General features: G+C 42.4%; 1 protein-coding gene across 3 annotated transcripts; it reads left to right on the top strand.

Moving 5' to 3' along the window:
- The first annotated feature begins 10,121 nt into the window (after positions 1-10,121).
- On the top strand, positions 10,122-25,262 carry cnot10 (CCR4-NOT transcription complex, subunit 10). Of its 3 annotated transcripts, none has more exons than XM_076281117.1 (19): positions 10,122-10,293; positions 10,979-11,022; positions 11,306-11,467; positions 11,560-11,710; positions 11,930-12,066; positions 13,577-13,660; positions 13,811-13,894; positions 14,319-14,436; positions 14,539-14,688; positions 16,159-16,361; positions 16,783-16,904; positions 17,845-18,000; positions 18,533-18,613; positions 20,300-20,413; positions 21,230-21,360; positions 23,726-23,761; positions 24,137-24,264; positions 24,515-24,590; positions 24,719-25,262. In XM_076281117.1, the coding sequence occupies exons 1-19, from the start codon at positions 10,275-10,277 to the stop codon at positions 24,883-24,885; spliced, it is 2,163 nt and encodes a 720-aa protein (XP_076137232.1). In that variant the 5' UTR covers positions 10,122-10,274; the 3' UTR covers positions 24,886-25,262. The 3 variants fall into 3 exon arrangements, with proteins under 3 accessions (XP_076137232.1, XP_076137233.1, XP_076137231.1); XM_076281118.1 differs by having other exon boundaries at positions 10,933-11,022; XM_076281116.1 differs by having other exon boundaries at positions 10,928-11,022.
- Positions 25,263-25,560: the final 298 nt, after the last annotated feature.

Raw genomic sequence — 25,560 nt, 5'->3', positions numbered from 1 at the left:
TCTGAGGCTCCACTAGCAGGTCTCCAGAGGAAACTGTTTCATAAAACAGGGAACTGGAGGCCTGGCCCCAGAATCCCTCAGGACCTCGCCGAGTCAACTCTACTGTGAGCTGCCAGCATCCTGTCTTCCCTCCCCCTCTGCCATCTTGATCCTCCCCTTTTCTAAATCAGTTCATTCCTCTCATCTTTCTCCATTCAGTGGGCCAACCTATGATGGCTGCCATCTCCATGCAGACAAACCTAACAATAAATTAATTGTGAATTCAATGACTATGCTGTGCAATGACTATGCTGAACCCTCTCAGTCACTGGAAGAGCAGCTAGAAGCAGCATGGAAGGACCCGCCTTACGCAGGATAATACAATCTTCAAGGCATCCCGTTTCAGCTTGAAGCATTTTCAAAACATTTTCAAGTTGTTGACGTTCTACACTGGATTTCGGGTGAATAATAATCAAACATGCAGTCTTTTCTACAGCCTTGTTACTATAGTACTTTCTACAGTATTAGCAATACTTTGACAAAAAAAAACTCATACAGTAATTTATTTTCCTTGTGCATTAACATTGTCCTGATCTCTGTATTGTACAGTAAAAATAAAAGGTGTCAATTTTCTATTTTCTGATTTCTTCTACGCTATACTTCTATATTTTTTATAGGACTACGAGACACTGAGAGCATTGTTCTTGTCCCTTCAGCCAACCGCAAAGGGAGGAGGTTTTACTTTTGGTTAGGGGGACTGATTTGTATCCTAATTTAGACTAATGAGCAAGAGTATGAGGCCAATAAGGTGTGAGGAGTGACTGAGACCTGCTTTACAGGCACAGCTGGTTTGCTATATCCGCTGATCAATTCAACCTGAAAAAAAGATAATATATTTAAAACTTGTTCATGGGTAAGTCTTTATGCAAAGCCTGTTGTTGTCAGACCACACAAAGTGTTAAGTTCGTCTATAGGGAAAAAATATATAGTATGCTGATTTGACATCATTGTAAGCTGGCTCAATTTTAAGCATACTGGGGTATGCCTCTAACCTTGCACATCTAATTATAATAATCATTATGTCTGGTAATGTCATCCTGTTTAATGTCAAGTTATCTTAACTAGATGTACCGCATAGCGGAACAAAATATGATTGCCCCTCAGTCCTGTTCATCCTCTCCCGCTTGTCACGCTTGTCAATTTGTCTCCATCCCCTACTCCAACCCCTACTCTTGCAACTTTTGTGTATGCTTGTATGTGCATGCCTGTGTGTGTGTCTAATTGTGTGGATGTGTGTCTGCATGCATTTGGTGTGTGTATGTCAATTTGTCTACATCTCGTATAGAGCCTGACCAATATGGGATTTTGAAGGCTGATAACCTACCGATTTCGATATTTGAGTTATTCAAAAACTGATAACCGATATATGGGCCGATAGTCATTTTTAATAAAAATTTGAAAAACATGTAAAAATGTTCTCCCATAACATGGTTCTAAGGGGTTGCCGGTTCGAACCCCGACCAGTAGACACGGCTGAAGTGCCCTTGAGCAAGGCACCCAACCCCTCACTGCTCCCCGAGCGCCGCTGTTGTTGCAGACAGCTCACTGCGCCGGGATTAGTGTGTGCTTCACCTCACTGTGTGCTGAGTGTGTTTCACTAATTCATGGATTGGTATAAATGCAGAGACCAAATTTCCCTCATGGGATCAAAAGAGTATATGGTGGTTGACGTTTTAGGCCGAAAAAAAGTTTTTGAAAAATAATTCAGATATTAGGCATGGAAATCACTTAGTCCTGTTGTACTGACCCTTCCATTCCCAAAAATATGTATGGTCTTTTAGCTTTTGCGTTGAAATTCATATTTATTCACTAATTAGTTGTGACTAAACTTTAGTGACTAAAATTGTCATATGGTGTGACATGAAAGTTATTGTGTATAAAATTATAATGGGGTATTTTTTTTAATGTGAGTCAATGTATTATAATCTTCTATCATTACTTCATCAAGATCTAGCATTTCCTTGTGCAAATGTATTACATTTTACAGTATATTTCTTCATCAATACACAGAGTAAGGCATATGTCCTCAATCTTTCAATAAACGTCATATTCATTTTGACATTTTGCTGACCCTATTTTCTATCTGTTCCATTGAGATTTGTATGATTTAGACCCCAACAGCCTTTTTATTTTCATAATTTCTTGATGTCACACCAAATGATATGGAGTCACGCCATATGATAAATAACACCACATAACAATCTGTTAATACAAAAATGTGTATTATATTTATTTCACAAGCAACAAAAGACAGTTTAAGACAGGTATATCATGTAAATGTTCACTTTCAGAAATCACAACTATGTAAAACAGAATGCCACCAAATATTGTATAGCTCTTGGGTTCCCTGAGTTTTTCTCTTCTCAATGATGGGCTTCAATCTGAATGTTTGTAGTTCCCCTTTGAGTTTATTCTCTTTATATCTGTTAAAAGACAAATTCAACAATTTATTCAGATAATTTAAAAACATATCCTGCATTATAATCAGATTAAATTGTTGTAATTACTTATAGTGCTAAAGACAACATTAATATTACTGTTTTCTTTAATACCAGAATTTATTTTCTCACACTACTATTGATATTTAGAATGTCAATTATGTATCTTCTGTATCCAAGGCTGTAGAATGAGTGAGTGAGTGTGTGTGGGGGTGATTTCTGTGTTTTATGTGTCTTTGATTCACAATACATGCAATAGTTGCACATCTTAATTAATAAATGTTAAATCATGTTAAATATGTCAAAATATATATTACACTTAATTATGAGTTAAACATATGTAAGAAAAAACATTATTTATGTAGGAAAATGCAGTTTCTATCATATAGTGTGACAAATAAATCATATGGTGTGACGAGAAAACCCTACACACTACATGATATGGGGTCACACCATATGAGGTTTCATGTACTTAGCATGACATTAAGCAATGTGCTTTTATGCTAACCTCCTAAAACCATGCTAACTGCAATATGACAATATAGTTTTAAAGGTAATATTGACTAAAGGGTAATTTAATTTGGGCATTTTTGTGTAAAATGAGTCACACCAAAAGACAGTGTGCAAAAGGAAACTGAAGCAGGAGTGCCGGATATACTTGATTTTTTTGAAAACATGAAGAGAGAAAACTCACCTTGTAACTTTCAGTGTCATTCTGAGGTGTTGTTCTTCCTCCTGAAAGAAAGAGGACCCCTACTTCCCAAACGTCTCCAAACAATTGCCCGTTTAAAAAAAAGTAATATGGCGTCACACCATATGATATCCATGTCTGGGACAAAGTGTTTTAGTTAAGGGTGGCTTTACAATATTATGCATGAACTTTTAGTCAAGCAGATTCACAAGTAGGCATCTGGGTTATCAATATATGATTGAATAAACAGAAAATGAATTAATTTTCTTGTTTTTATTCAAAATCAAAATTTGTGAAATGTGGGACAGTCACACCATATGAGCTTTTTCTGGTTTGGCTGAAAATTGTGAAAAAATGGAAGATTAATCCCATGAATGCTCTGTATGTTCATATAAAACAGCATTTTCTGAACAATATCACCATATTTTTTGACATATTTTTTAAATAATTTACCTATCTTTGACACATTGGACCAAAAAAAGGCCATGTCATGTCAACCACCAAGTGTGGGGCATTATGTATTTGAATAGGCCTAACTAGATACACAAACATGCCTACATATAGTTGAGGTATGCACAACCCGGCAAAGAAAACATCCAGTCTGCTCCAATAAATGTATGGAGATTTGCCAATAAGTCAGCATGCTGTGCTGACTGAATTGTTTTATAATCCAGTAACCAGCTTGTCTGTGTATATGTGGCAACTTGTGTGTGGTGAACACACGTAAAACGTAATGTAAAACCACGTCTGCACCAATGTGTTTTTTATTCATATAACGCACACAAAATTATGATGTTTACAATCCCAAAGGCAACACATGCATTCAAGCCAAGTCAGATTTAACAAATTTATCACTAACAGTGATAAATAACCACTGATATGTGGTCCGATGGTCTGACCACAAGGAAGACCATTATATAAGAAACAAAACATATCTAAAATGTTAAATTGTTTACAATGTGCTGCACAAGTGATGATGTGGTCTTGTGAAAATCTCTTAACATGCTCTGTGTAGAGCTGGAAGCTCTGAATGAGCTAATGTAGTCCTGTTTCCTACTGTGGCTGTGTCTCAATGTCTCTATAAAACTGCAAGCTGCGGTGGCTCTCCTGCTCTGAGGGACCAAGCCTGACCATGTGTTTCCAGGCAGCCACTGAAATGGAAATGGACCACTTTATCCTAACGGGCTAGTGTGCCGCTCTACCCTCATTTATTTCTGCAAGGCCCAGAAGTGCCTAGTAAAAGTATCTGTGTGTCTGTGTTGTGTGTGAGAGAGAGAGAGATAGAGAGAGAGGGTGTGGGTGTGTGTGCGTGTGGATGAGTCAGTAAGTGTATGTGTGCGTGTAAACCCATTAAATCTTTTGCTCCAGATCCAAGACGATTGGTTCATCTATGTCAAATGACTGCAATTTAACCCAATTGCCTGGATTAAAAATGGTAACTGGACTGTTAGTGCACTTAAACAGGGTGAAAAGGGAAGAGATAAGGACATCCTCCACTCCTTACCTGTATTTTGGCATTTATACAAAAATACAGGAAGGTTACAATAATACAAAGATTACAATAGATGTGTGTAGTTGTGTGTGGATTACAAATCAGTGTGTTTTACTGTTGCCAACACCCATTAGGAAATGTTTACCTCTTTAATATAAATTATTTTTCATTTTCATTTGTCTATTTTGCCTGGATTCCCAACCAGCTCTGTGTAGACTTGAGGGCACTTAACCGAACATTAAACTAAAAAGGACTTCTTGAAAGGCTGATTAAAAATCCATATCTAATTAAAATCATTGAAGCAGGTAATCACTGCAGCCTGGTGGAAGTGAGTTCATAGCTGAAAATGGGATCTGACATCTAAACGTCAAATATCAAGTAACTTTGACTTCAAAAACCTGTGACATTGTGACTATACAGCAAGGGTTATGATGTAGCCATATGGTAGCCATTGGCTTGATCTTGTTCCTGGATATTTCTTTCTTACCAGGATTGTGCCTGCGTAGCCACCTCTAATTCACTTTCAGCACCTTCTGCTCTATTCAGACTTTGACCAATAGCCTAGACTCCCATTAGTCTCAGTGTAACACATTGTTAAAGCACCCAGAGGGGACATGATCACCAGACATAAACCAAACTCTCCGTTAACATCAACCAGGGCTTAAAGGCAACCAAGAAAGCCTCCCATTCGCAAAATGCATTTCTACGGCATGCCCTCTTTATTTTCATAGCAAAACTGATCATGCTGTAATTATGAGTCAGACTGCTGGAATGTTTCAATTTCCCCTGAGCCTGCAGAGACATATCAGTCATAGTTACAGATCCTCAGAATAGTCCCGTGTCCAACGGCAATCAATCAGCCATTCTGCCATCTTAAAGTGCGTCTGCTCTCTGTCTCTCTGTCAATTACGGCTCTCTCTTAGTCTCTTTCCCCTCTCACTCCTGCTCACACTTCCAACTCTTGTCTGGTGATTTCAAGGCATTTATGAACTGAATTTTTTGAAAGAATGACTGAAATTAAGAACCCTGATTGTAATTATTGTCTGATCATAGGCTCTCCTTGTAGTATTGCATACTGAACCTTTGATTTCAGTGAGACAGAAATATCCATGCATTTATGCCTATCATCTGACCAGAATTGTCTGCAAAAGTATGTCCATTGAATTGTTTAAAATAATTCATTCAAGTAAATAAGTTATCCCACAGCCTCTCAAAACATGATTTAGTGTTCATATTGGAATCATCTAAAAGTGACTGTAATGCAATGACATAGGCCTACGTACAGACTGACTAATGACTTTTGAAAAACAAATCATGTGGCATAAGATCAGTGTTCATCTTGAGCTGCCTTGCATGCCCCATACCATTATCTTGCAATATCGATTCTTTCAAAGAATTCTTATTCCAAACAAGTCTTCTGTCTTCTTGAAGGCAGTCCTAAAGCTCAGATGATTAATCCTCAGACTTACCTGGTGAAGACAAGTGTCTGCCTAAGGCACATGATTTGCCTGAATAGAGAAATCCACACAGATAGTGGAAGGCATTGGCAGCAGTGACGTCACAGCAGCCGCTAAACCTCAGTGACCCGAGGGCTGGAGAGGCATTCCAGAGCTTGTGTCATTTTCTGAGTGTTAGGGAAGTCTGCGCCTCTTACGTCAGCTTGAATTGAAATGCGCAGATGCTTCACAATGCTTTCATCATTCCTCTCTTCTGAGTTGGCCTCTGACAAATGCCCCCTTCGGTGTGTCGGATCTATATTCTGCACAAAGTATTCTCATTAAGGGGGAGTATTTCCTTGCTGTGATCCTCATGTGCTGAGGTTTTAAGCCTCTGCCTCTGTAAGACATCATCAGGCAATGTACAGTGTTGATGTTGGAGAAATAAAAGTGAACACTCAACAGAAGAAACTCAACTGAAACTTGAAACTAAACTTTTTTTATTTTTATATCTCATATTCATTTCATAGCATGCAACAGAAATGGATTATTTAGATTAACAATAGATTACTGATTACTGACAATTAAATATCAATCTCAAAGATTATTGCTGCTGGTTGAAAGTTGATTCTATGCTCAATAAGACTCCTTCCTCTGCCTCCTCATTGAACTGAGCACTAACAAGCATTTAACTTATATAATAGTCTATAGGCCTCAGAGCTATCCATTAGCAAAGCAGCAATAATGATGTTTGACTTCAGGTAGGCTATTGCTATTACTGCTTAGCCTACTAAGAAGGATCACCCACTGTCTATATCTTCATGTAAAATACAGTGCAAAAAATATTCACCCCCTTGGATATTTCCATATTATATATATATATATATATATATTTTTTTTTTTTTTTTTTTTTTACTTGCCCTTTTTTACAATAATTTACAGAAATCTCCTCTTTAATTTCAAAATAAAAACAGATTTTTACAAAGTAATGATGCACCTGTGGCCGCAATTAAAGCATGGAGCCTACGTGCACATTGCACTTCTTGATACTGCAATTTTACATCATTTTTCTTTGCAAACTCAAGCTCTGTCAGGTTGGAAGGTGATAAGGTATGAACAGTCCTTTTCAAGTCCAGCCACAGAATTTCAATAGGATTAAAAGGTACACTATGCAAGATATTTTTACCTTTTACGAAGCCAGTTTGATGGTAAATTAACTTATAGACTAATAGACGAATCGTTCACCTAGCATAGCTATACAGCATAGACGTAACGACTCACTACCGAGAAAACCAGACATGCAATTTCAAGAACAGCTGCCCAACAAATGTCACGATAATCATGAAACATTACCTTGTCTGTAGATATAGCTCTTAACCTGCATAGTGTACCTTTAAGGTCTGGGCTTTGACTCGGCCTCTCCAGAACGTTCACCTTGTTGTCTTTAAACCATTTCTGTGTAGTTTTCGCTGTATGCTTCAGTTAATTGTCGTGTTGGAATGTAAATCTTCTCCCAAGTCGTAGTTCTCTTGGATCCTCCAGGATTTTCATGTATTTTGCTGAATTCATTTCACTTTTAAATTTACAAGCCTTCCAGAGCCTGCTGTCAAAAAGTATCCCCACAGCAAGATGTTACCACCACCATGCTTAAAATTAGGGATGGTGCATCTTTGGTGATGTAAAGTGGTGATATGTCCATCAAAAAATAGCATCTAGTCTGTTAGCCAAAAAACTAATTTTTGGTCTCATCAGACCAACAAACCTTCTTCCATTTGACCTTGGAGTCTCCCACATGTCTTGAATGAACTTTAGTCGAGATTTAATAAGAGCTTTGCCACTGGTGAAGAACTCGGGCAAAAGTTGTTGTATGCATAGTTTCTCACATCTCAGCTGCTGAAGCTTTTAACTTCAGAGTTGTCATACTGTAGGTGCTTGGTGGCCTCCCCCACCATTATTCTTCTTGAACGGTTCCTCAGTTTGTGGTGACGGCCTGCTCTAGGAAGATTTGCACATTTGTCATATTCCTTACATTCCAATGATGGATTTCACTGAACTCCAGGGGATGTTCAATGACTTGAATTGAATTTTTTTTGTATCCATCCCCTCACTTATGCCTTTCAATAACCTTTTCTTTTGAGTTGTTTGGAGTGTTCCTTTGTCTTCCTGGTGGAATTATAGCCAGGAATACTGATTGACCAGTGACTTGACCTTCCAGATGCAGGTGTCTTATATTAGCCTACTATAGGCTACTATACACATTCACTGCACTCAGGTGATTTCCATTTCACTAATTGTGAGACTATAAGCACCAATTGGCTTGACTGCTGTTGATTTAGGTCAGTCACTTTAAGGGGGTGAATATGCAATTCGCTTATTTTGCATTAAATATTTTTAATTAATTCATATTACTTTACAGAAATTTGCTTTCACTTTAAACTTTAATTTGCTTTCACTGACATTAAAGAGGGGATTTTTTTCAATTAAATTGTAAAAAAGGCAAAATGGGAAATATCCAAGGGGGTGAATACTTTTTATAGGCACTGTATGACCATGTAGCCTATACCCCATGCATATACAGCACCTTGAAAAAATCTACCCTGACTGAGCTTCAGTGCCTCTCCGTAGAAAAGATATGCACTTGATCAAGCATCCATTAATCTAAGACCTATTTTAGGATAAACAACAACAACAAAAGAAATACTCCTTGAACATACTGGAATTGTTGTTACACAACACAGCCCTGATTACTCACCATAAGGCTGGAGGCAAGAAGGAGATGACCCATGACTCTTTCTTGTTGTTTACATGACTGTGTGGCACATCCTGAATTGCCTGTATGAAGTGAGTCTGATTTTAATTTTGGGAGTGAGGGACAGGAGATTAAGTTTATGTGAAAATCATGTAGTAGGCTATGTCCCCACATAAGACACCAAAGGCCTATGTTCATTCACAACAATTGTTTGATGAATGAAAACTGATGGGACATGAAACACAGAAACGTCAGAGGCACAGGACTTGCTGGATCTCACTGACACCTAGGGGCTTTTGTAGAAATTTCATTTGAATGGTAATCCACATACTCTGTTTAGAAAAAGGATATATACCTAGCCCTAGGACATAAATAAAGACATATGCATACTAATACATTTGTGGCTTCTGTTCTGCATGGTTGATATATCTATGAAGCTGCCATGAAAAAAATATTGTAGACCCTTTCAAGAGAGTTCCATTATCAGCATCATAGCTGGCCCCACAAGACTTCCTTTTTAACATTCTTAACCAAATAGAAAGTTCAAGCATTGTTTTTATTGTTGAAAGGGCCTAGGCTAGAGCTAGACTACCCTAGGGAGTAAAGGGGATTAAGCTTACTTTACGTTTTGAACAAATTCTAATAGATAGATAGATAGATAGATAGATAGACTGAGCCTGTGATTCTCTGTGCATAGTAAGGTAAGGTAAGGTAAGGTGCTCTGTGTGAGTGTGTCATGTCATGGTGATAGTGCAATGGTGATAGTGGTCATGGTGATAGTGCAAATGAGTAAGTCCAACAGTGCAAGAATAAAGTCTATATATCTATATATTTAACTATTTTAAGAAAATGTATAAGTGTGGCCACAGTTCGGCTGTGGCATGGAAGGAGGGGTTATGCATATGTGCTAATGTGCTAATATAGCACGCAAACAGTGAGGCAGAAAGACAGTGGTAAAAAGTGGCTAGTGGACAGACAGTATCCAAACATGGAGGGGGTGAAGAGGCAGACAGACTATGCAAAGAAATCTATCTCTCCTCTTTCCTTAATTATGTCAGCTGAAGACCTGTAATAACAAACAATTTTTTACAATACATCAGGAGTTAACATGAATATGATAAAACCTTGCTCCTCTCAAAGGCTGTCACTTGCATGTTATGTCTAGTTATCTTGCAGTTCCTCTCCATGACAGCAGGCGTTAGCCTACTTCTTCGCTATGCGAACGCCAGCTGTTAGTGCTAACGTTAGTGTTTGCAGTCAGTGTCATTCTGGGTAATATTCATGGCGGAACTCTGAGGAAGGCATTAGCCAACCCAACCGTCTGAATTGTAGTGGTGAATGTTTAATACGTAAAGCTAGTTTGTTAATTTAGGTTCTCACCACTATTTTCTGTACTTTGAAGTGTGTGACACCAAATCAAATAGTAGACATGGCAGAAAGCAACGCAGGTGAGTATATAGCTGGCTAACATTTCTGGTTGGCTAACTTAGCTAGCAGCTAGATGGAAACATTGCAGTCTTACATGATTAGCTGGATAGCAGACTTGTAGCTGGCCACAGTCATTGCTTTAACAGTTTTCTTTATTTTGCCGAGTCTGTGTTGGATTGTGAAGTCAGTTTTAGCGGAATATTTCACCACTCTAACCACACAGTATTTAGTTATCAGACTGCAGGACTTAACGTTAGCGTTACCTCAATGGCTGACGCATTAACGTTAGCTTGTCAGCTAACGTTACCTTGATATCTAAAAGGATTGTGGCCTCAATTTAGCTATTTAACAAGTCATCTACTATAAACATCCTGCTGAATAGATATCTGTGCCTATAACTGCCTTATGCAGCTGGTCGAGTAGGGCAGCAACTGGTCTTGTGAGATTTAGATTGTGCCGAGGGAATTGTACCCAGCGTCATGTACCTAGACTACTTTTGGGTTAACGTTACACTAGCCAGTTCTGATGCGATGCCTAGTGGTATTCTGCTGCTTAGCTAGTAAAGGAACTTTTTTGTGTGATTGACACGCCCACCCACACCCAGTCTCATAGTTTATCTATTCTTATTTATTTATTTATTTATTTTTATTTCAGAGCAGAACACTGACACAAAACATGACAACGTTTCCTCTCCTGGTATTTCAGATCAAGAAAAAGAAATGGCTTCAAATGCTCATGAAGCATTCACGGTACTGAAATAAGCCCCATATGTTGACTGCTAAGTGTAACTTAAAAATGAGAACTACTTTGGCTACTTGTCACATTTTTACTTTATCATATGTTAGTCTTCCTGACGGTTGTTTTTTCAGTAAATGTACTAGTGCCTCCTGAAAAACATATTTTGTAATGAAGAGTATACTCGTTAAATTAAATTGAACACATATGTCTCCCATATGTAAATTCCAAATGACTAACTGTTGTCACAAAAATCCAGGCTGTTTCTGGTTAAATGACTGGTTGTTTGTTTGCTAGGCTGGAAAATATGATGAGTGCCTGATGCATCTTGAAAGTCTTCAGGATCTGAACAAGGAAGACTATAAGATCTCAATGAATAAGGCCATCGCAGAGTTCTATAGAAGTGGCCAAACCACAACTGGAACCTTGAAGCAGACTTTGACGACACTGAAAAGCCAGGTATAAAGCATTGTGTTCCATATCTTCAGAACTAGATGGGGGGAAATCATGAAAGGTGTTGCAACAATTGTTTTTCTATTTTCTTCTGGAAGGTTCACACAGCTGTGGAAGATATTGATGGTTTAGATGATGTGGAGAACAGCATAATGTACTACAATCAAGCTATCATCCACTACCACATGAGGCAGTACTCTGAAGCTATTGCAATTGGAGAAAAACTCTACCAATTTTTGGAACCCTTTGGTATGGTTCAAGTTTATTCACAGAATTACTTGTAAAATGGGATTATTAGTGTCTTTTTAGTGTGTGTTATGTGCCTACCTTGTGTATCTTTAAAGCAACATTTGTAATCTGTGTTGTTCCTTCTTGCTGTATTCCAGCATAACACCTCTCCCAGTGTAGTGAAGGAATACAGTAAGCTAGTTTGGCATGTTGGCTTGATGATGCGCTTTGTCCTAGAAGAGAAGTTTGCTCAGGCCGTGTGCTTCCTGTTGGTGGACTTGTACCTGCTCACCTTCCAGCCGGAGAAAGCCCTTCACTTGCTCGCCGTGCTGGAGAAGCTCACAGTCCAGGGCAATAGCAAGAACGGCAAAGGAGAGGTGGGACCTTTTCTATTGCCAGCTCTTGTGATTCTTCTTCTATGTAGCATATGATTAACAGTGATAAGAAGTTCAACACTACAACGTTCCAAAACCACACCACAACATTCAACGCTCTGAGAAAATTTGTGTAGTCCTATTAGCAAAAGTGCTTTGAGTAACCATGTTTTTTTGTGGCAATGTACTGGTGAGTTATTATAGTTGTCCTGAGGGAACTATCTGAGATGAGTGGGTAGTGCTATAATAAGCTGAAGCATTGCCTATGTGGTTTGCGTTGTGAGTAGGGATACAAAAACTGGAATGTTGAGCCATTCTCTATGCACGCTGTTAAGGCATTCCTCTACCCTTGTAATAAGCTAGTTGGCCATTACTCTACATCGAGAACTTTTCCTGATGGTTTAACATGAATTATTTGCATGAATCAAACGGTTTTCAATAAGTGTGTGCTACAGCTGTGGTTCAGGTATTATTCTTCAATGAAGCTCTCCTGGTAGAAAGGAAAAGGCACCCAAAAGTATGCCCTATACTATCGGAACATGTGTGCTGGTGCATTTGACCAAATATTGCTACTTTTCTGGTGAAAAGGTGAGCAGAGTATTGATCGTTTACACCGTGGCTGCTTTCTGAGAAGAAAAATCGCATAATAAATCACCATGTGTGTTATTGTAAACTGGGATCAGCTAGCCAGGAGCAGGTGTGCCATCTTGCTCTTCAAAAATAATCTTTCGCCACATTCCCATCCAAAACACTCCATTAGCTGCAGGGGTAGAGAATAGGAATTAAAATTCAATGTTTTTGATGGTAAAACAAATAGCTGGGCTGGTGCATGCATTCAAAGGGTTCATTTGGCATTGTTTCTGTAATCAGAATCATTCTCTGTCCTGTGGTAAAAAATGTGAGAAGGTTCCAAGATCCAGTAAGCCATCTTTGCCTATAGTTACCCAACAGCTTTCTGAGCCACCTCCCATGAGATTGTGTTCACCAACCAATACCATAAGATATGTTCCATGTCCTCTACTTGTACTAAAATGTCTGTGTAATGTGTGTAATCTGTGCCCTGTGCATTTCTTGTGTGCCACACTCAGACTCAGGGTGCCTGTTATGTGCTCACCCACCCTACAGGTGGCATGTCGTCCCACATGCAAGTTCTACATTCACAGGGATGCGGTAACAGAGGCAGCAGACCAGATACAGAATAGGAGCAGAGAGCTTACGGCAGGACAGGTCACTGAGGCAGACTACAGCAGATCACTCTCTCACTTACTCACTGCTGTGTTAGTTTTTCAACCATGAACCATGTGGATCCAGTTTATGTAGCAAGAACAGAGTGCAGCACCTACAAGCTCAGTTTGAGTCTGATTGAGTTAACTTCTCTTCACTCTTTTATTTCATGATTAAGAAGTGCATTTGAATGTTCAGTTAACAAGTGGAGTCTGTCCTTTTAATGCTTTGAATTGTAATGGGCTTAATTGGAACAGTTTGAAGTGTGACCTGCTGCTTCTTGTTTCAGAATGCAAGCACAGGTAAAGACAACACCACTCAGAAAGCTGAGTTCACCGCCATGATTGAGGCAGCCAAATCAAAGATGCATCAGGTGAGGCCCACTTTATTCAGTACTCAAACTTCTGTCAGTCGCTCAAACATCTGCCGGCCAAACACAGACCTTTAGGTAGATAACAGTAATAAAGCTCCCAGAATGTGCAATGAACAATTTTCTGATGAACACTTGTCTTTCCTCCTGTAGTATAAAGTGCGAGCCTACATTCAAATGAAGTCCCTCAAGGCCTGTAAGAGGGAAATCAAGTCTGTCATGAACACAGCAGGCAATGTGAGTACTTGAAGTGACTTCTTTCTCTGAGCCTCGTAACCTGTGTGAGTTCCTCTCTGACTTAAAGACCCTGTAAGCCACAGAGATTTGTTTAGAAATACGTTGTGTCTAGGTTAAAAAACTATTCCAGCGCCCCACAGGGATACAGGTTCAAACTCAACCCTTGGTCATCTCTCTCTCCCACTTGATTCCTGTCTCTCTTCATTGTCCCATCTAAATAACTGCAGTCATTGTACCTGCCCACAGCATGTGAGAGCAGAATATACCAGTCATTTGTTTCATGATTTTGAAACCTAATTATATATATTAAGCAATATTTTCAACCAAACTAACCAAAGTAATTGAAGTGAAATTAACATGGAAAAAGGTTAGCCCTGCCATGTTCATGACCTAACTAGCTTCTGAATTCTCTCTTGACCTCCAGTCTGCCCCCTCCCTGTTCTTGAAAAGCAACTTTGAATATCTAAGAGGAAACTACCGGAAAGCCATCAAGCTCCTTAATTCGTCGAATATTGCAGAGCACCCTGGTCCCCTGAAAACAGGTATTCATTTAATTTGGCTCTCAAGAGCTGAATCTGAGTATTTTTCACGCTTGTTGACGCCGAGTGTTTTGCGCTGAGTGACCGGCCTCCTTTGTCCCCCAGGAGAGTGTGTGCGCTGCATGTTCTGGAACAACCTGGGCTGCATCCACTTTGCTATGGGGAAGCACAATCTGGGCATCTTCTACTTCAAGAAAGCCCTGCAGGAGAACGACCACACCTGCGCCCAGCTGGGCGATGGCAGCAATGGACAGAGTGAGTGACCTGCACATCTGTAAAGGGGAACAAACTGCTTACTAAACTATGAGTAATGACTTCTTTTGTAAAGAATATGGGTTTGTGATTGTGTGTAACTGAAATGCCTGTGAGGCTGTATTGGGCTGTTTGCAAGCATCTGCATATCACTTATGTGACGTTCTCGCTTTAACAGGTTTGTTGTAGCGTGATTTCATGATATGCTGCAAACGGCAATGTTGTGTTTTGGACATTGTCAAGGTTTTGCTGTGATATATCAGTGCTTTAGTGCGCATAACTGCATTGTGCACATCTTTGCTATGCAATATTTTCTTGGCTCAAGGGCAGGAGATGTAGCCTGACGAGCCAGACCCACATTAAAATGTAGGGTCTGGGCACTCACCGTTCGCAGTGCTCAGTCTGAGGGGCGGGATAATCGGTTGTCTTTCAAATTCCCTCTGCACGCAATAGGACAGCACTATGAGTCCCAAGCGTTTTCCCACCAGCGGAGCTGGCTAGTTCAAACTTTTGCCAACTTAAAAAAAGCTTAACTCATGTCACACTGTTCGCCAACAGCAACATCCATTTTCTTTGTTTTCAAGTAGCAGAGAATTCAAGCCAAACCGTTGCAACTCTGCCATCAATCATTATGTTAAGCCTGCCTAACGACTCTATACACGATTTGATTGGCCTGATAGAAGTTTAATTTTTCGAGCTCACAAGCCAACGGAGAGTTGCTAGACTAGCCCTGGCAGCAAATGTAATGTAACGCTAGGGTGGGTCTAGATTTCTAGGCTACAGGAGATGTGGAACGGTCTGGAATGTTTTGGTGCAATTATGGAGGTCCTTCAAAGCAGCTGGTGCAAAGCATCTGGCTGTCCTTCAGCTGTGCACTAAGCTTAATGTACCTGTTAGGGATGTGTCTTATTTGAGCTGCAAACTGCTTTGTCCATTTGAAATAAGAGAATAATTGCTTAATGCCAATGTGTAGACTGCACAAAGGACTAGAAGGGATGGTGAATAGTAAAACCCCCAAACGGGAGCTGACTTGCACCCTGTGTTCTTTTCTCTACACCCTGTGTTCTCCTCTCTGCACCCTGTGTTCTCCTCTCTCCTCTCTGCCCTCTGTGTTCTCCTCTCTGCCCTCTGTGTTCTCCTCTCTGCACCCTGTGTTCTCCTCTCTGCACCCTGTGTTCTTTTCTCTGCACCCTGTGTTCTCCTCTCTGCACCCTGTGTTCTCCTCTGTGTTCTGCTCTCTGCACCCTGTGTTCTCCTCTCTACACCCTGTGTTCTCCTCTCTGCACCCTGTGTTCTTTTCTCTGCACCCTGTGTTCTCCTCTGTGTTCTGCTCTCTGCACCCTGTGTTCTCCTCTCTACACCCTGTGTTCTTTTCTCTGCACCCTGTGTTCTCCTCTCTGCCCTCTGTGTTCTCCTCTCTGCACCCTGTGTTCTCCTCTCTCCTCTCTGCACCCTGTGTTCTCCTCTCTGCAGGTAAGAAGTTCACAGGCATCCCCATGTGTGCCCTCCTAGCTAACAAGCGCCACGAGCTGCTCTACAACTGTGGCATTCAGCTGCTGCACCTGGGCCGGCCGCTGGCTGCCTTTGAGTGCCTGATGGAGGCGGTGCAAGTGTACCATGCCAACCCACGCCTTTGGCTGCGCCTGGCAGAGTGCTGCATTGCTGCCAACAAAGGGGTACGTAGCGCTGTTACATATGCATCCTCCGCCAAGGACGGCAAGTTAGCAGCGTGTTCAGGGAAAAAATATTAGAATGCGCATGCAAGACAGTGCACAACAAATCAAGGCTGTGTAGTGTCTGTGGTGACTGAAAGTCTTCTTGTCTAAGTCTGGTCTATAAAGACTGAGAGATACATAAAAATTATTGCCTGTGTTGTACAAAAGACAGATATGTGCCCACAGGTCAGGTTGGAATAACGGAAACACTACTTTGTCTTTGGCCTTTCTAAAACCGCCACAGTGCCTAGCAGTATTCCATTTCAGATTCAAGTTTCATACTCTACCCTGGTTCATAGTCCACCTCTGCAGCCAGAAAGGCTGCATTGTGACTCCACACTGCTGTGGTGGTAATGCTATCCCTCCTGTTTGGTTTTCTCAGAGCTCTGAACAGGAGAACAAGGGCCTGCCCAGCAAGAAGGGGATTGTCCAGTCCATTGTGGGCCAGGGCTACCACCGTAAGATAGTACTGGCCTCCCAGTCCACACAGAACACAGTCTACAGGTTCGTAAAGAGAACCCCTCCACCAGTGGGGTGTACTACGAATCTCGATTAGTGGGTTAGCGAGGTATGTTACGCTCAAAGCCAGGGTATGCTGTGACACGAAAGTTGATCTGTTTTAGTGTCGCTATATCACCATGGTATCTTATGCTGTCAACCAAACCTGGTCGGGAGGAGGTTATGTGCTAAGTTATAGCTCAAATCGTGTAATCTACCACCCACTGACCAATCAATTTTCTTAAAAACAAAGTTATCTCACGTGTAGGATTCTGTCATATATCTTACAGGTGGAGGTCCGCCTCTACTAACATTTTGGATCTCGAATGCGCTTTAATAGTGCTGTGCGTGCAAATATCCCACTATGGATGTGCATACCATACAACAATTGATGACAGTTGATTTATTTGATGTTATAGGTTAAACACAAAAAATGACCGCAGTGTAGATTAAGCTATCGCTCATGAATGTGGAAGTAATTGTTTTTAAATATAGGCGGTCTTGTGCATCTCCACGTTTCACGATTGGCCAACGTCATCCCAACACTGAGAACGAGCACAGATCTGAGCTGAAAGCCTAGTGTGACAAATATACCACATAACTGCTATCGTAGTATCACTTAACGTATACCCCTGAGTCAAGGCTTTGTCAAGCCTCGATATGTCTACATAGCCTAGATATGTCTAACGTGCTTCGTAGTATACCCCACTGGTCCACCTGACAGTGGCTGTTTTTGAATTGTAGTGGGCTGTTGTCTCAGTGTCTGCTAGTTCCATCATCCATCATTGACATTGACCAGCAGATGGCGTCAGAGTAACTTCTGTGAAACATGAGCTTGTATTACCTATTTGGAATTGGTGCTTTAAACCATCCTGTGTGTGTGTGTGTGTGTGTGTGGCATGTGTGTGTGTGCATGCTTTTGTCTTATTTTTGTGTGTGCATTCAGTGAGGGTCAGTCAGCAGCCATCCCTGTGGCCAGTATGGAGTTTGCAGCCATCTGTCTACGCAACGCTCTCCTGCTGCTGCCAGAGACCCAGCTGCCCGAGGCCAGAGAGCAGCCGCCCAGTACAGAGAGCAGCGCCGAGGGCACTGATGCAGCAAGGTACACACACATACACACACACACACACACAAAGAGCAGCCGTAAGGGCACTGATGCAGCAAGGTACACACACACACACACACACACACACACACACACACACACACACACACACACACACACACACACACACACAAAGAGCAGCCGGGGCAGTGAGCCATTGAGATGCCCCACACAGGGCAGATTACAGGAGCCACCCAATGAGATTAAGACACACACCCACAGAGTACTAGCAATAGCTGTGACAGCTCTGATTTGGCAATGTGCAAGTAAACGATTACGATAATCAGTGCTCATCACACATCCTTATACATAGCCCCCCCCCCCCCCCCCCCCCCACACACACACACACACACACACACACACTCTCACTCAGCATTGACTATTTACTACAGTAGTTATGACACTACAAGATACAAATAAATGTAACTTTTATTTGACTCTGTTTGTATGATATTAGACTTGTATGTTCTGTATTGTAGTTCTCTGTTGCTATTGTGTAATGGAACTGGTGTGTACCTGACCCCTGCAGTGGGAAGGGCCAAGACGGAGAGAAGTTCATCCCCGCTGCGCCGTCCTCGCCTCTGAGGAAACAAGAGGTGGAGAACCTGAGGTAGGAGCTCAAGTGTGCCGCCCGCTGCATATTTAACCATGTTGATGCACTCCCATTTGTCCATGCTCACACTCTCTAACACCACACGTATGTGCGTGCGTGCGTGCGTGCAGGCGTGCGTGCGTGCGTGTAAGTGTGCATTTTTAGCTCTCTGTCTTACCTGCCCTCTACACTGCTAGGCTGGTAAACAGACACGGAGTCTTCCAGTTACTCATGTGCTCAGTGTCCGCCTCACCCACTCCGTGTAAATGTTTGACGTGTGCATGGTGCTAGTTTTACCAGAATAGGCCTAAGCAAATCCACTGAGCTCTAACATTGTATTTACACTACCAGCCAGGTCCCACAGCCTGAATCAGAGTGTATATAATTAAATATGGAGACTTGATTTATGGCATGGCATGTGTGTGTGTTCACTTATACGACACATTCATTAATTCAGTTATGATTTTATCATAGCAACACATATTTGGGTTCAAGCCCAAGTGATCCCCTAGAGCTGTTGTACAACTTCTTTTTCTAATATTCGTATTATAATATGTTTCCACTGTGTAAGCTGTTGGCCACTGGCCTAGTGGAATGTGTCCCTTACTGTGCCCACTGGCATTTAGAGAACATTCAGGAGCACAAGTCTGCAGTATTCTGTGTCTTTTACAAGTTGTTGTGTACAGCTTGCTTGTCTTCACTACTTTGCATGTAAGCATGTACCTGCAAGAGTATGTATGTCCAGGCTTGAGCTCAGACACTTCCTAACGTGACTATTAAACGGCTTCACCTCCTCCAGAGCCTCTGACCCTCTTCTGGTGGTTGCACACACAGCCTCCGCTCAGCTCTCTGTAGCCCGTCTTGTTCCTGTCACCTACCTCCTCCTGTTTTTCGTCTGCAGCTGATTAGAAAAAGGCCTCTCCCTCTTTTCCTCTCTCTCTCTTACTCCCCCTCCCTCTCCCTCTCTTCCTCTCCCTCCCTTTCTCTCTCCCCTCTTTCATATGTGAACAACAGCAGGCTGACCTTGTGGTGACACCCTCCAGCGCTCCATACCTTGACAAGTTTATGAGCGCGCCAGCCACTTTCTCCAGTTTCTCTTCCCAGAAATCTCTCCCCGCATCACTCCTATTTCAACCAGCCAGCCACTTTAGAAACGCTGCCAGCCAGCATTCGAAATGTCTCCTAGTCTCTCACTCGCTCTTTCTCTGTCTCTTTTTCTTTTTCTCTCTCTCTCTCTGTCTCTCTCTCTGTCTCTCTCTCTCTCTCTCTCTCTCTCTCTCTCTCTCTCTCTCTCTGTCTCTCTCTAATGAGTCCTCTCTGGCCACAGCCACACCTGAGAATGCTCTGGTCCGTCGGGGGGGGGGGGGGGGGGGGGGGGGGGCCCCCTGTGGTGTGAGCGCTGGAGGCCGTACAGGAGCGTTGTCGGGAAATGGAGGCTGTCACTGCCCGGGCTGCTGAGTCACAGAAAAGCCCACATGTTATTAGCCGCCCGTTCACACACCCTACGAGCCCAGCAGGACTCGTAAAAGCCGGGGGCCTTGCTGGGCTCTTAACATCCTGCCTGTTTGTGTTCCTTCAGTTTGGACGAGGCTCTCAGTTTTACAGTCTCAGACATCTCTCATGTGTTTAATATGTAAGCTGTGCTCAGTTTTGGAAGAGATATCTAATAAGATTAATATTGTGTGTGTGTGTGTGTGTGTGTAGGTGTTCTATCCTAGCGTGCAGTGCTTATGTGGCACTGGCGTTGGGGGATAACCTGATGGCTCTCAGCCACTCGGAGAAGCTCCTGTATCAGCCCAAGCTGTGTGGCTCCCTAAAGTAAGTCCCACCCCCCACCCCTTTCCTCTTTTATCCGACTCTCTGCTTAGATCTTGTTTCCTTCTCCCTCTCTCTCTCTCTTCTGTCTCTTCACTCTCACTCTTCTTTGTCTCCCCTCTGTCTCTTTTACTCCCTCTCTTCTCTCTCTCTTCTCTCTCTCTCTCTCTCTCTCTCTCTTCTCTCTCACTCTTCTCTTGTCCTCCGTCACATGGCTCTCTTTCATGGAGCTTTTATGGACACAGACTCTGGCCATGATTCCCGGTCTGCTGTTTTTCTTTCAAACATTCCGGCTCTTTAGCTGTCGATCTTGATTGATAGGTGGGCGGGCCCTAAGCTGACTGCACCTTTAAATGACACCACATGATTGATTGGGTGGCGTCAGTTGCCCAGCCCCCAGCAGCGGTTGTCCTCCACAGATCAACCCCAGGGCCCCTCCCATATGCACTTCCTCCCTATCTTAACAAAGAGCCAGAGTTCAGCTGTGGAGCCTGCATTGTTCCACCTTTACTCTCTAAGCATGTGCTGGGATACCACTGTAACACCCAGTGACTCCTAACACAACGGGCCCAGTTTTGTGCCATTGATGTTCACAGTACTGTATCATAGCGATGTACTTGGGATATACTCATTCATTACTCAGTCATTTTGTCAGGTCACACTGTGTGACTGGTCAATGAATGAGTACTGTGAGGTGATCTTAAGGAGATTCTCTTTCAGAACCTTTTTTATTCTCTGTGGCATTTTCAATTCTGGAATATTCTGTGCCATCAGCATGACCGATCAGTTCTATTTTGTGGGTGCTGTCTGTGGCCGCAGGTTTTTAGGGCACTTGTATGCAGCGGAAGCGCTCATCTCGCTGGACCGCATCTCGGACGCCATCGCCCACCTCAACCCGGAGAATGTGACTGATGTGTCACTAGGAGTGTCACCCAGCGAGCAGGACCAGGGTGCGTCCTCCCTCTCTTGCCTGCGCATGCTCTCAAAGTGTCTACAACCCAAACGCCATCTCATTCACCCAACATGCAGACACCGCTACACACGCATTTACTGTTCACCTCTCCTAACCACACACGCACACACACGCACACACACGCACACACAGGCACACACAGGCACACACAGGCACACACATGCGCACACACACGCACACACACACATGCGCACACACACACTGTGTGCTAGGGGTGGGCAATATGGACAAAAAATAATATCTCTATTTTTTTGTGATTTTGACGATAACGATAATTAGTCGATATCCTTTAAAAAAAAATGTAAAAGTCTGAATTACTTTACAGCTCATTATGAATAGCATCAATACAATAATAACCAATAACCTAACCTGTGACTTTTTAACCAAATCAACCAATGCATTGTCACTCTGACACATTTCCAATTTTGCCCCCACTTGTGTGTGTGGCAATGACATGGTCTAGCCAGCTACATTAGAAAAGATGACTAGGCCTAACAGTTTCCCAAGAGAAAGTCTGAAGCTGAAGTTCCTTTCAAAAACCTTTATTTAGGATTCACTGTAAAACTAAGCAGACCAACAGAGTACATCTCAGTTATTTCCTTCGATGTTTTGTTTAAGAGAAATCATATAGGCTAGCATTCCAAGTTACAGAATAGAAACTAATGCGTTAGCTTAAGGCTAATGTATATGAGAAATCCCATAGAGATGCTAACGGTTAGCATAATCGATACACGTAGATATTTAGAGCGAACTTCAGTCCATTTACAAAAGGGTTACATGAGAAGAGTTCTTTGTTTATAACTGACTATTAAAATACACAAAGGCAAATGTTTTCTCTCCATATAATACCATGTAGGAAAAAATGTGACTGTCTCATCAATGCTACATGAACAGAAGTAGCTGCACAAAATCCCAAGTAGGCTATGTCTTGATCATAGCCTTGATCATGTTGGTTGACATTAGGCCTGCATGTGACAACGTAGACCCACTAGCGATCATGTGCTCTGCTGCAACGGGGCTTCTCTTGCATACACCTCCTGGATTTAGTGAATGTATGGGGTTTCAATGCGTGATTTCGAGAGGTTTTATTCCCCATAAGTAATTTAAATACTTAATAATGTAAATTTGCACATCTTTAAAACAACAATCACGATATTATCGCAGACGATATATATCGCCCACCCCTACTGTGTGCTTGCTGAATTTAACCCATTGCTTGGCCATGGGCCAGTTTCCATGTGTCCAGTAGTTTAAATTCAGTCTGATTAGACAGTAAGCACAGGAAGTACACACTGTCACCATGTACTTAATGATTATGTAAGAGGAGCCCAGGGCCACCCACCTGTGCTGTAATAGATACAGAGGAATCAGGTGAGCTCAGGTGATCCACTGGCTCTAGCACAGGAAACCGACCCATTCAGCAACTATTCCATTGAGCTGCGTTCTCTTCCACACAAATGCTACTGAGTGGATGGCCAAGATTAAGGGGAGGGGCCTAGGCACAGCTTTAAGAGTCAGTGTTGCACGTCCTCTCGTTTGGCGCGTCTGTGAGACGGTTAAGTAAAGCATTAGTGCACATGGACATGGTAATCCCTCAAGGGCTGGAACTCATGTCTTACTCATCAGTGTTTCCCACAGAATTGAATTCTATTTGTGATGAATGCAACAGTTTTTAACAAATTAACGCAGCGTGGTTATGATGCAGATTTAAGCACGGTTTAGCCAGTCAACTGCAGGATTTTTTGTTTTCTTTAAACGTGCATGTAGGTTTGTTGAGAGACAAGGAAAGGCTGCGCAAAGGTGCACATAGCTCTTCAAAGAACGAATTCCATCCAATTTAAACAGTACAACATAGAAAATCATTGTTTGGTGGTCAGTGTTGATATTGTGGTGGGCCGCCACAAATAAGTCAATGTATGGGAAACACTGCTCATGTATGGCTCTGGCCACCACGTGAGCAAGCGTAATGCTCACACACTAGCCTATTTTCACTGCTGCAAGAAAAGGCTACGCTGACGTATAACAAGACAGAAAAACTGCTAAATCAGTAGGATTTATTATGAGGGATGTGTAAGATCTATATATGAAGGGCTCAGATGTCATTTGCAGCACTAAATACTAACTCTTTGACACATTGTGCAGAGTAACATGAGAAGCATGGTGTGTGTGTGTGTGTGTGTGTGTGTGTGTGTGTGTGTGTGTGTGTGTGTGTGTGTGTGTGTGTGTGTGTGTGTGTGTGTGTGTGTGTGTGTGTGTGTGTGTGTGTGTGTGTGTGTGTGTGTGTGTGTGTGTGTGTGTGTGTGTGTGTGTGTGTGTGTGTGTGTGTGTGTGTTCTCCCACAGGCACTGATAAAGGAGACCTGGAGCCAGTGGAGTCTTGTGAGTACAAGTCTTCTACGCCATCTTCACAACAGCAGCCAAAACATATATTCAAACATGAGAGTGCCATTATTACCATCAGCATTTAGATACATCAACATGTTTTATAGCAGTTTAAAGCAATGTTTTTTTAGCTGCTTTGTATGTGTGTATGTACTGTACAGATACTTGACAGTTTATTGAAATTTGATTATTCTGACATGGCTTATTAACCATGACTCACACAGCTTTCTCTGTAGTAATGAGCAAATAGAATTTGCCTATTAGTCCTATTTGAGCCTATCAGAGCCTTTGTTGCTCCTATGGAAAGAAATTAATTAGACTACAGGCCCTTAAGTCTGCTGCAATAAAAAAAAAAAGTGTGTGTGTGTGCAGCAGGGAAGCAGACTCCTCTGTGTTACCCCAGCACTGTAACCTCAGCACGCGCCATGATGCTCTTCAACCTGGGCAGTGCCTACTGCCTGAGGAGCGAGTATGAGAAGGCCCGCAAGTGCCTGCACCAGGTACACTCCTGTTCTACTCCACACACTTTTCGCATTCTCACTTCAGTCTTTGCTCCGCGGAACTTGCAGATGATGTTTGTTGGTTGAATGCTCAGCAGCCAGACAGATGTACCATTCCCTTCTGAATTTGTCTGTGCCCTGCAAACATGGCTTGATGGTCGGGTGCAGTGGGTAGGCTGCAGTGTAAAGTGCGTTTCAGTGGTTAACTTTTGAGTAGAGACATGAAGCTCAGGCTGCTCTGCTTCCCTAGGCTGCATCCATGGTGAACACAAAGGAGATTCCTCCAGAAGCCATTCTCCTGGGTGTCTACTTGGAGCTACAGAATGGTATGTCTGAAGATGACTAGTGGATGCACACATGCACATGTATGCCTTTAGGAAGCAGTACTTACACACACATCTACATTTCTGTCCTTAATCAAACATTAAGGCAATTCTCTGGCAAACTGTTACAGGCAATACACAGCTAGCCCTCCAGATCATCAAGCGCAATCAGCTCCTGCCATCACTCAAGAGCACGTCATCGCCAGACCTACGCAAGAAGCCGCCACCGTACCAGCCTGCTGCCCCCTTACAGCCCATCCAGCTGCCCTCCAGTTTCACGCAGGTCCAGCGCAAGTGACGCTCCTCCACCCCACCCAACGCACAACTGCTCCAACTGACCTCAAAGTCCCCTCCCCCACCCCCCATGAAGGACCACATCCGACGTCTTGAAGAGAACTACAAGCAGCAGGGCCCGTTGCCCTTGAGCAGAATGGCTGGTGGGGGGCCTTGTATACAGTATCTAGTTTGGGGTATCAAGGATATGGATGGCCATTGTGGGAAGGAAAGAGTGCCCCCTGCCCCACCCCACCCCAACCCAACCCAACCCAACCCAACCCAACCCGGCAGCCTCCATCAGAACTGGACTGCAGAGCTTTCGCTGGCCATGTTAACTGTTCAACCCTTCTGTGGGGGATTTAGATGGGTCGTATAACAATAAAACATTTCCCCCACCTAGTGCGTGTAGGGTCTCAGTCCATTCTACTGTGGAGGTTCTTGTTCTGAAACCCAACACATAGTGGGACCTCATTTGATTGCAAATTTTCAAGTCTTAACTAAAGCTCATTTAATAACTAGAACAAATCTATTTGTGACTTCATGAAGACAAGACAATGAAGTGTAAACATTGTTACTTTAACACCATGGGCAAGACAATGGAGTGTAAATATTGCATATATATGCCACATTGTATATATACATATGCAATATATACACACATACACGTTGTATATATACATATTGCCATATTAATGGC

This window comes from Alosa pseudoharengus, unplaced genomic scaffold, assembly GCF_046254945.1.
Source record: "Alosa pseudoharengus isolate Yale_2024_CS ecotype anadromous, Long Island Sound unplaced genomic scaffold, YU_APseudo_1.1 YU_APseudo_1.1_scf_12, whole genome shotgun sequence".
In the NCBI taxonomy this organism is placed as follows: Eukaryota; Metazoa; Chordata; class Actinopteri; order Clupeiformes; family Clupeidae; genus Alosa; species Alosa pseudoharengus.
This window is presented reverse-complemented; position numbering and strand designations above follow the sequence as displayed.

Bases quoted from the DNA above. Each gene is read 5' to 3' on its own strand.
- cnot10 (XM_076281116.1), top strand. The intron at 13,661-13,810 runs GTGAGGCCCACT...TTCCTCCTGTAG, and splicing joins CCAAATCAAAGATGCATCAG to TATAAAGTGCGAGCCTACAT. The intron at 20,414-21,229 runs GTAAGTCCCACC...CTGTGGCCGCAG, and splicing joins AAGCTGTGTGGCTCCCTAAA to GTTTTTAGGGCACTTGTATG.